This window comes from Mobula hypostoma, chromosome 24, assembly GCF_963921235.1.
Source record: "Mobula hypostoma chromosome 24, sMobHyp1.1, whole genome shotgun sequence".
In the NCBI taxonomy this organism is placed as follows: domain Eukaryota; kingdom Metazoa; phylum Chordata; class Chondrichthyes; order Myliobatiformes; family Myliobatidae; genus Mobula; species Mobula hypostoma.
Genome location: NC_086120.1, coordinates 28988646 through 29000153, shown reverse-complemented (window position 1 = coordinate 29000153; position 11508 = coordinate 28988646). Strand labels below are relative to the sequence as shown.

The 11508-nt window shown below is 41.0% G+C and overlaps 1 protein-coding gene across 1 annotated transcript; it reads right to left on the bottom strand.

Annotated features, from left to right (window-relative positions):
• Positions 1-8994: 8994 nt before the first annotated feature.
• Positions 8995-10910, bottom strand: LOC134337564 (growth arrest and DNA damage-inducible protein GADD45 beta-like). Its single transcript, XM_063032693.1, has 4 exons — positions 10711-10910; positions 10462-10563; positions 10113-10326; positions 8995-9845 (listed from the first exon to the last, which is right to left on the bottom strand). Exons 1-4 carry the CDS (start codon positions 10785-10787, stop codon positions 9732-9734), a joined length of 507 nt encoding a protein of 168 aa, XP_062888763.1. The 5' UTR covers positions 10788-10910; the 3' UTR covers positions 8995-9731.
• Positions 10911-11508: the final 598 nt, after the last annotated feature.

Here is an 11508-nt window from a genome sequence, read left to right as displayed (position 1 = left end):
TTAAACTAGTATAAAATATATAATTTTAAAAAATGAAAAAAGCAATTCTCCTCTTATCAGAAAGTCACAGAATCTCCATAGTTCAGAGTAGTGGTGAATAAAGTTATTCATGCTGGTTCAGGGGCCTGATGGTTGTAGGGTAATAACTGTTTCAGAACCTGGTGGTGTGGGACACAAAGCTTCTGTACCTCCTACTCAATGGCAGTCGTGAGAAAAAGGCTTAGCCTGGATGGTTAAAATTGTTTAGGTTCAGTTTTAAAGCTTTTTTTAAGTTGTTCTCATTCTTTGAAGTTTTGACACATGATGGAATCTAGACAGATGTGTAAGATTGCCTGCTTTTCCATTCTTCACTGCTTCTAGCTGTGTGGCAGCCTAAGGAGCCTGAGCTGTTAGCATGACGTGCCATTTCAGGGCTTGGTCAGAAACTAATTCATGGCGTTATCTTCAAGATTTGGGAAGTTCCGCTTGTATCCTAGACCATTATTTACCTTTGAGACAACGTGAATTGTGTTTTCTTGTAAAAAAATTGTGTATATTTTGTGCTTAATATTTGTTCATCTTGGGAATGCTGCTTATATGATGCCATATTGCCACATGCTCATGATGCTGCTGCAAGTATGTTTTTCATTGCAACTGCTCTTATGATAATAAACTCGAATCTGACCTTCCCAAAGAAGAGAAAATCTGCAGATGCTGGAAACTCAGGCAACACGCACAAAATGCTGGAGGAACTCAGCAGGCCAGGCAGCATCTGTGGCAATTTGACTTCATTCCGTTTGCAGAAATCTAGGCTGCCACTGATCGTAGAACTAAAGTAGTCCTGCACCATCAGAAGAGGCATCTTTTATGAGTTAAACAAAACCTGCTTTTCCCTCTCTTGGCACCACAAATAGCACCATATCAAAAAGTTAGAAAAGTTCTCCCTGGTGAGCTGGGCAGAATTTAATTACAATTTTAAAAACTGATTATTATTATTATATTACTACTTGTTGGAACTTGTTATGCACAAACTGTTTGCCCTGCCTCCTATCTTTTAACAGTGATTACACTTCAGATAAATACTTAATTGGCTGTACAGGTAAAATGCTTTGAGCAGCTCTCAAAGGCAAATCATCAGTGCCATGGAAATGCAAATTGCCAAAATGACTCTTGGGAAAATGCAGATTCCAAAAAGTAGGCTCTAATTGAATTTGCTAAATGAAGGCTGAGTTAGCACCAAACTACAAAACAGCCATCACCAAGACTTTGGTTTTAATCTCGTTAAGTGTCCTCACAGGAGACAATTTAATGAATTGTACCTATGCTATGCGGCTATGTTGTACTAAGTAGTCTTAAATCAAGTGCTCACACAAAATGCTGGAGGAACTCAGCAGGCCAAGCAGATTCTGTGGCAAATAGTTAACAGTTGACATTTCGGGCCAGGAATGCTGCCTGGCCTGCTGAGTTTCTCCAGCATTTTGTGCATGTTGTTTTGGATTTCCAGTATTTGAGGAATTTCTTGTGTTTGTTATGTCAAGTATTTTTTTTGTTTTTAAATGTGTCTTTTCCTTCTAATTTGGGGGTTAAAAAAAAACTCCTTCACCGTGCAGTCATGTGGATAAAATATACATATCTTCAGCATCTGCAAATTTTCTCATGTTTGTGATAAAATTTATTTGCTTGGATTCTGTGCTAATCTCTGATACCATCATGCCTTCTCACCTACATATTTTTAGCCGCGCCAAATAAGATAGTATATCAGTCAAGGTGGCCCTGTTAAAATGCACTTATTGTCCTGGCTAGACTGCAGTAGTTAGTGAATAATGAGGTAATAATCTGGCCTATTCAGACGAACATCTAACAAATTATAATCCAATCATTCCTCTGATGAGCTGTCCCTCGGTATCAGACAGAGATCATTGTAAGTAAAATAGCATTTTAAAAATTGGCGCAACCCTAATCAGAACAGTTTAGCAGCCCTGTGAGCACTTTGATCACCTTGCTTTAAAACACAAACAAGAGAAAATCTGCAGATACTGGAAATCCAAGCACAAAATGCTGGAGGCACTCAGCAGGTCAGACGGCATCTGTGGATAAGAGTAAACAGTCAACGTCCGACTGACCCGCCAACATTTTGTGTGTGTTGCTTTATCTCCTAGTTTACGAGTGCCTACTTTTGCAGAGTTTTTCACTGAGTTGTCAAAGATGCTGTGTAAGGGCAGGTTAACTTTTAGTTGAAATTACAGGAGGATGTAGAGGCACCCTGAGTGAAAGAAAGAAAAACAGAGTAATTATAGCTAGTCTTTAATTGAGGCATGCAATCACACACTTAGTTGTTTGTGTACAACAGGACTCTCCCATCTAGACAAACAATGATTCTACGACCTACAGATTTCTTTTGCATGTGGGTTGTCAGTTTTTGTCTACATGTAGTTTTTTCATAAGATTCTATTGTCAGGGGTGGTGATAGTGTAATGATCACTTTACAATGCCAGTGATCACTGATCGGGGTTCAAGTCCTATTCTCCCTGTGACCCTGTGGGCTTTCTTTGGGTGCTCTGGTTTCCTCCGGGTGCTCTGGTTTCCTCCCACATTCCAAAATTGTAAAGTCAGGGCACGTGAGTTGTAGGCATGCTATGTTGGTGCCAGAAGCTTGGCAACACTTGCAGGCAGCCCAACGCATTCCTCGCTGATTTGATTTTTATGCAAACGATGCATTTCACTGTTCACGTATCAAATACAGATCCTCTCTAATCTGTATTCCTTTTTTCCTGTCAAAGCCTGCAAGAAAATGAATCTCAGTGTAGAATGTAGTGAAATTTATGTAAATTGATAATAAATTTACTTAGAACCCTGAAGAGCAACTGACATATCATCACTTCCAATTCTCCCTATACATGACCAGGTTAGTTTATGAGAGCTTTAGCAGAATTTTTTTTAGCTAATATTTAGAGATCTAGAGATTTGGAAATGCATCACACAAATATAATATATTATTGATTCCAAGTTAACATTCTCAAGTAGTTTATAGAATCCATCTGGAAAAAAAAATGGCCAAAGTTTATTGGAGGACCTGGAGGGATAAGTAATAGGATCAGCAGTAAGACTGCAAATCCCTTCAGCCATTATGCACCATTCAGTAAGATCATTACTGATCTGACCTTAGTCTTAACTTCACTTTCATGCCTGCTCCACATGAAACTTGAGAGCCTAGAAATCCAAAAATATATCTGAGCCTAAATAAGTTCAATGACTCTGCTTCCGCAGTTCTCTGGGACAGAGAATTTTGAAAATTCACCACCATCAATTCACCACAAGAAATTTCTTCTCGCATCAGTCTCCAAAGAACAGTTCCTTGTTATCAGTTCCAAGTGCTCCTGCCATGTTTTGTCACCCTGCAACCTTATCCTTCAATCTCTTTGAATTATGGAGGACAGCATGTTTATAAATGTCTCTCTCCAGCAGACTTCATCATGATCATCATGACTCCAGCATTTCAACTATTTTTTAATGTTTCTTAATTGTACATATGATTTTTTTTGTGTTTTATCACTGAGCAGCAGTGAACCATCTGACTGGCCTATCAGAGTTCTCCGTGGGAACAAGTTGACTTGATCAGTATTTCTGATCTGGCTATTGTTCACGATTGCACTTAATTAAAGGGAAAGTTTCTGTCTTCCTCTAGCAGAGGAAACAATCTCCGAACTTCTGCCCAGCCTGTTACGTGATGGCTCCTTCCTTTCAAGAACCAGTCTCATGAAACCTCCCTGAATGTCCTCCCGCCAATAATATCCTTCTTTAAATAAGGAGACCAAAGCTGAAAACAGTACTGTATTCCAGTTGTGGTCCCCAATAATAATTTGAGAAGATTTGCTTGAAATCTGTAGTTGATTGCAGTTGGTATAATCTGTTTGCTTATCTCAAAATCTCTGAGAAAGTTTTTCCTAAGTATTTACATTCTTGATCTTATGTACTAACTAAGAATGCCCTGCTACTACCCAGGATTTCTGGGTTGTGGTGTGGCTTGCAAGGCCCATGTGGAAACTACAAATTCTTCCACAGTTGGGGCAGGGATGCCAACAGGGCAGATGTCCCGAAGCGTCGACTGTACTTTTTTCCATGGATGCTTCCTGACCTGCTGAGTTCCTTGAGCATTTTGTGTGTGTTGCTCAGATTTCCAGCATCTGCAGACTTTCTCTCGTTTCTGAGTTCCTCCAGTATTTTGTGTTGTTCCTCTAAATTTCCAGTGTCTGCAGAATCTCTTGTATTTATGGATGTTTAAACTTTGTTGTGAGGTAGGGTGCTCCTCCTGCCTCTTCAGGTGGGTTTCTGCATGGTTCAAATTCTCAAAATCACCCCTAAATGTTCCTCCTTTGGTTTGGTTAGTCATGAGCCACATACTGAGAGGGTAATTAATTGTTTGATGGCTAAATGTTATATTGAAATGGCAACAGGCTTTGCACAATAATTAACTTCCTAATTTGCATTGGTAATGTACTTTTAGTAAGAATGACGTATGGTTTGTAAGGAATCTCAGAAGTGATGAAATGTGCTTTGTCTTTTGATAAAATTGCACCAACATTTCCCCCTTTTACACTAAGTCCTCTTTGCAAGTATTTGACTTGTCTTGCTAATTACTTGGTCTATACCAACCTTATATACTTCTATGCAGACACATAGACTTCTTTGTATAGCAATATTTTCTATTCTTTCATTTCTTAAACAAAATTCTTCCAATTAATATATGCATTCACTTGTCCAATCTTACACTTTTACAGACTTTGTGTCTTCCTCAGAACTCGCTTTTCCACCAATTGTCAGCAGTTTTACTTGAATACACTAAGTCCTTTAATTTTAATTATTAATGCAAATTGAAACTTGTGGCAGCTCACTTGTTACAACTTACCAACTTGAAAGTGGCCTGCTTATCCCAACTCCTTACTTCTGTTTACTAGGCAATCTTCAATTCGTAGATACTATTCCTGATGTCATGAGCTCTTTCATTATGTAGTAGCACCATATAAAATGTTTTTAAAAAAATCTATGTACACTTCTTCAATCGTCCTTCTGGTTACATCCTCAGTTTACTTACTTAGCCTATCACCCCAGCTGGGGTTTAGGCCGGCAACGGTAGCTCACCACAGTCTTCTGACCTATACCAGACTTTCGAGTTTGAGAAAGGTTGCAGCTGCTGGAAATCCAAAGCAAAACACACACACACACAAATTGCTGGAGGAGCTCAGGAGGCCAGGCAGCATCTATGGAAAAGAGTAAACAGTCAACATTTCGGACCAAGACTCTTCTCCAGGGCTTCAGGACTCTTTTCCATAGATGCTACCAGTCCTGTAGCGTTCCTCCAGCATCTTGTGTGTGTTGCCTCTGTCTTTCAAATTGTTACCAAGGTGAAGCCCATCATTGAAGATCCTTCCTCTCCCAAGGATGAGGACGTTGGAGCTTCTGTTGACATTTCTATAGTACTGGGCTTTTACAGGATGGGGTTGCTAGCCCTATGTCTAACCCTTCTCCTTTTTGCATTCAGGCTTGGGACCACCCTTAGCAGAGTTTATATCCTCAAAGCACTCAAATAAATTTGTGAAACATTATTTCTCTTCATAAAACTGTGCTGAATTTTATTATAGACTTCTCAATCTCCTTTTATTATTTTTGCAGTGATGAATTCGACCATTTACTGAATGGCAGGTTTAGGCTAATTGGCCTATATTTTCCTTCTTTCTGTCTCCTACATTTATTGAATATGTTCCCTATTTGCATCCAAAAGAATCTTTGGCTGAGTGGTCAGTCATCAGGAGACCTTTCTTTCCAAAAGCAATTGTACCATGACAGCTCGCTGTAATTCCTCCAAGAGGCCCACAACCTTGTAGTAGGGTTTGATAGCTTGCATGTCCCAATGACCCAGAGAGCTCTGTTGGCTGGAGTCAGGGCCTTGTGCTTCAGCTCTTGGTAGGGTCACGCATGCCAAACAGGTCAAAGGGGAGAGGCTAGACTAAGAGTGGTCCACTAGTCCTCCAGGTTTGTGAGTTCAGCTCAGGGTTAATAATCCTGACTATTCAAAAAAAAATTGTTATGGAAACAGCAATGAAGAATCCTTCTGTACTCGTGTGCAACTGGGGATCCTGAACCTTACCTGGGGCACAGAGGAGAAGATAGCCAAGAACATACAGAGATAGAAGACAACACACATCAAAGTTGCTGGTGAACGCAGCAGGCCAGGCAGCATCTCTAGGAAGAGGTACAGTCGAAGTTTCAGGCCGAGACCCTTCGTCAGGACTAACTGAAGAAAGAGCTAGTAAGAGATTTGAAAGTGGGAGGGGGAGGGGGTGATCCAAAATGATAGAAGACAGGAGGGGGAGGGATGGAGCCAAGAGCTGGACAGGTGATTGGCAAAAAGGATATGAGAGGATCATGGGACAGGAGGCCCAGGGAGAAGGAAAGGGGGGAGGGGGGAAAAACCCAGAGGATGGGCAAGGGGTATAGTGAGAGGGACAGAGGGAGAAAAAGGAGAGTGAGAGAAAGAATGTATGTATATAAATAACGGATGGGGTACAAGGGGGTTGGTGGGGCATTAGCAGAAGTTAGAGAAGTCAATGTTCATGCCATCGGGTTGGAGGCTACCCAGACAGAATATAAGGTGTTGTTCCTCCAACCTGATTGTGGCTTCATCTTTACAGTAGGGGAGGCCGTGGATAGACCTGTCAGAATGGGAATGGGATGTGGAATTAAAATGTGCGGCCACTGGGAGATCCTGCTTTCTCTAGCCACTTCATTGCTGCCATAAATGCTAGCACATAACAGGCAGTAAAGTCAGTAAGCTTGCAGTTATTGGTTCAATAGGTTGATGGAACTTATCAATGGTATACTCTGCTTTAGGAGCACTAGGGTCTGAGGCTTCACTGGCCCCGAGGACCAAGGTCACAAATGTTTATTTTCACTGGCCTCCATCCAAGGCAAGAGTTCCCAACCAGGGGTTCACAGACCACTTGTTTAATGGTAGGGGTCCGCGGCATAAAAAGTTGGGAGCCCTGCTCTAAGGATTAGCATCTTAACAACTAATGAAAGCTTAGTCCCCGAGTCGCTCCAACCCTGATACACTATTTAGTCTAGGCTGAAAGAATTGGTTGTATGCCAAGTGCCACAAATTGCCTTTAGATCATTTCTTTAGATTTAGTTCTTTGATAATTTAATACAATTATAGTATAGTGCATTCCAAAGGCCATAGATAATAGCTGTTTGGTTTAAGTTAAAATAAAACTACATTGAACAGTAATTTAGAACTTGTAGCTGCCACCTTATTGCTATCATCTGGAAGAAATGCTTGCACAAACCAAAGGATGAGGTAAGGATTAAATTTAAAAAACAACAATAGCTTTTTTTGAACATATTCCTTAAAGGGATGTGGATGTTGCTGATGCTGACATTTATTGTCCATTCCTAGTTGTTTCCTGGGGTAGAGAAAATGACTTATTAGGCCAAACCAGAGGCAGTTCAGTGCTGATCACACTTGTTGGTTGGGAATCAAACAAGTCAGACCATCTAAAGATCAAATGGTTCAAGTTAATATCAGAGAATGCATATAATATACAAGCTGAAATTCTTTTACTTCTTACACCGAAATAAAAAAACCCAAAGAATAAATGACAGGAACATCAGAACCCCAAAGCCTCCTCCCCCCTTTTCCCCAACCATGCAAGCAATGGCAAAGACAACCTTGATCGTGAGCCCTTCAAAAACTACGGTTCATTACCCAGCACTGCAGTATCACAGACAGGCTGTCTCTCCAGCGAGGGAGAGAGAGATCGCTCCTGCAACAAGAGCAGGAAGGCAGATTTTCCACTATAAAGGCCATTTGCATAAAAGTAGGGCTCTCATAAGAATCTTTTCATTTTGTCATTCCCATGACTGATTCTACTTTTCATTCCAATTTTACCATCAGCTCTGGACTTCCTTGTGTTTATGATGGGAATCAAACTTGTTTTTCAGTATCTGCGCTCATTGTACAAAGCCCAATGACTAGTACAGCATGAGCTTAGCAGCCACACACCAAACTTCAGACCAATAGCTAAGAACAGAATGAGGCCATTTAGGGGTGTGTCTGTGTCTTCTGTGCATCTGCAGGTTCTCTCTTGTGATATATTATCCCTTCCAACCTCATTCTCTTAGCCTGTATTGATGCACAACTTGATATTGAAGTGGATTAACTTTTAAAAACATCTTTAAAACTTAATTTTAATTAGCCCAAATTAATAATGCATTTAAAATATTAAGGTTGCATCACCACAAAGTTAACAGCTATTGAAAGTGAATGTGAACCAGTAATGCTCTGGAATAAATGTCACCTTGCAGGACAGTGTTCAGTAAAACTAGATTTTTCAGCTCATCCACTCTTAGATTGAATGGAGTGTATGTGGAATCTCTCTCTCCCCCCTCCTCCTGTCTCTACCCCCCCCTCCAAAATCAACCCCCTTGGCTCAATATTAAGCTGGCTCAGCTCCAATCAGATGTTTCTGGGATTTATTTCCAGATAATGTAGCACAATTCTATCCTAGCAGGAAGAGCAGCAACAAGGGACTCAGTGCACGGTCACGTTAAATTGAGACCACCCCTCAAGTGAATAACAGGCAGAGGCAGGGGAGTTCTCCCTACTTGCTCCGTCAATGGGTCGCAAGTTCTGAAAATGAGATGCTTTGACTAACTCAGCTGCTCTCTATCCCTCACCCATGTGAGGGAACTAGCTGTGCACACGTTGGCTGCAATAGACAGATTGCCTGGTTGCAGTGTTCTTTGAAATTGCAGTCAAATATTTGCACTCAAACTGTTAGACGATTTACCAGAAGCCAACAATAGATCCGAAGAGCAAGATGCCTATCCGCGCAGACAGGTGCAACTATTGTCTCCCCCAACGCGGCTCGTGCTTTTCATCCCTGCTGTTAGAATCTGACTCAAGCATTTCACCCAATCTTAAAAAAAACGAAATTAAAGGCAAGTCAGACGAATAAGTAATTTTAAATGTCAATTTATTGTAAATATAATTTTCAAGTTTATTTTAATACACATCTTAAAGATCAGATATAATTACAAAACACTTATCGAGAAAGTCATGACATTTCACAAGTCTCGAATCAAATTGCACGACGCCCACTACAATTGAGATTCCTTGCATTGGCCTCCGAGCTGAAATTAAATGCAACTACTATCCGTATCTGCTGCATCTCTCTCCTGTGCAACAGCCGTGGCTTGTGCAAGGTTTCCCGTTTAGAAATAAAAACGGCCCCCAAAATCCTGTGCAGCTTCGCATGGTTTCCTTTCCTTTTATTCTCCATAATGAGAAACTCCAGTGCGATTGGGCGCGACCGTCAATCGTTATATAATAAACCACGACGTCAGTCCTTCTTGGTCTATCAATATTCCTCCTCTTTGCATTTCAGTCCAATCTTTTAAAAAAATATACATATACAGAATGTCCCAGTTCGAAACCCCTCTTCCATTTCCAAATCTGCTTTCTCATCGCAACTTCGCCTCTTCTGCTCCCTCTCGGCTCCGGGAGCCGTTGCAATCCACTTGCCGTCTCGAAAACAGCCAAGTCCCGCCAGCTACGCCGATTCTTTGCATCTTTAAAAAAATACTGCCTTCGCAAACCAGATTTTCCTCATCCACGTCTCTCTTTTTAAAAACGGCATACATTTATTTAAAAGATGGCAAATTTTGCTGCTTTTTAAAAAATTCACCCAGATCTTTCAGCGTTCCTGCAGGGAAACAATAGGCACCCATTGGTTCTTATTTCTGCTTTCCTGGCAGTAGCTTCCGACTTCCTCCAGTGCCTCACATTTCCAAACGTCGGTGTGAGAGTTCTGCAAACAAAATTAAAACGGTTAGTTCAGAATCGCGTCAGCATAACCAGCGCGTCAATTCCAGTCAGCCTCTCCCTCATCACGCAACCTCCAGTTACACGTCTGTTGCAACAGCTTAACTCTATAAGTGCCGTCAACAACTAAGCACTATACTACTCGTTAACAGCTAATTTTATTCTACACTACGTATTTGCGGACAAGTGCGGCGGCGATGTTTAAACAGAAATAATTTAATTACATTAAAACTTGCATTATGAGGGAACCTACCGTGACAAGCATGCAGTGAACATCCAGGGGCTCAGCACTCTCTTCCCCGGCTTCCAGAATCTCCTCCAGCCGCTTGACACCTCGCAGCCGCACGATGTTAATGTCGTTTTCACAGCAAAATGCCTGAATGAGAGTGAAGTGTATCTGCAGGGCGATGTCGCTCTCGTCCTCCTCGTCAGCCGCCAAGAGACACAGAACGACACTATCTGGGTCACTGCAAGGGGCAAGACGAGAAGTTCAGTATAATTGAAGGAAAATCAACTCAATTCAAAAAGATACAGAAAATGACTTTGCAATAAATTGCACTTTTTTTGGACGCGGGGAGTAAATGCAATTATACAATACTTACACATTCATTAGTTTCGCCGACTCATAGACTCCAACGGTTAAGCAACCCTGGCGCTGGGATGCCACCAACAATTCTTCTAAAGCTTGGTCAATTGTTTGCATCCTGAACAGAAGCAGAAACATTTATTAGAATGAGTTCAGAAACGAAGTTCACATTATCAACGCGTGGTCCTTTCCCACACTGTTAAAACCCGATCGCCAACAGAATAACTGCACGACTTTGAATTGAGCAATAATTAAATGCGCTTACTTCTTATTGGTATTGTCAGTTCCAGTCGTGTCTTCCAGAGTCATATTGCAGTGATTAAGTCCAAGGTAAAAGAACATGCGAGTGCAACAACCAAACAATTCGTTGCAGACTTCGCCGTTGAATGTAACAATTCCCAATGTCGTTGTAGATTATCTTTATCAGGTCGATACAAAGTCCACTTCGATCTCCAGCTCCTTCTGTAGCTCGGAAGCCGAGCTCGTCGCTCTTTTAAGTAGTATTGCAAACCACCCACCGGCTCATTTACATATCACTCTTGCAATTGGCAGGCAACAGCACGTGGGCACTAGATCCGCGGTTATGGGAAATTCCTTGTTTCGCTCCCTGTTTCTGGTCTGCAGTTTTATCCGTGACTAAGTTTCGCGTGCTGTGGGGATGATTAAATTGCACACTTTTATCTGTTGCAATGAAATGAATCTCAATCTTTAACAATAAAATCGCAATGCAACATTAGTTCCTTCTGACTTCCCGAAAGAATCTGTGTTCATACTGTCTCTCTGTATCTAATGTACCTTCTTAATTTTCAATCTTAAATGCTACAAAACACTTGTGCAATAGGTAACAACCAACAAAACAAAAAATAAATCCCGCAGTATTGTAGTTGTTGCACTTGTTCCAAATTAGCTATGAATTTTCCTGCAATTAGTTATGAATATTTCCTTTAAAAATGGGAATAATCAGCTTTGGGTAATTTCGACGTTCTGCCAGGTTTTTTTTTGCACTTGTTGATCAAGCTCAACCTGAAGTCGTGTTTTGCAATAGACACTACTGGAAATTTAG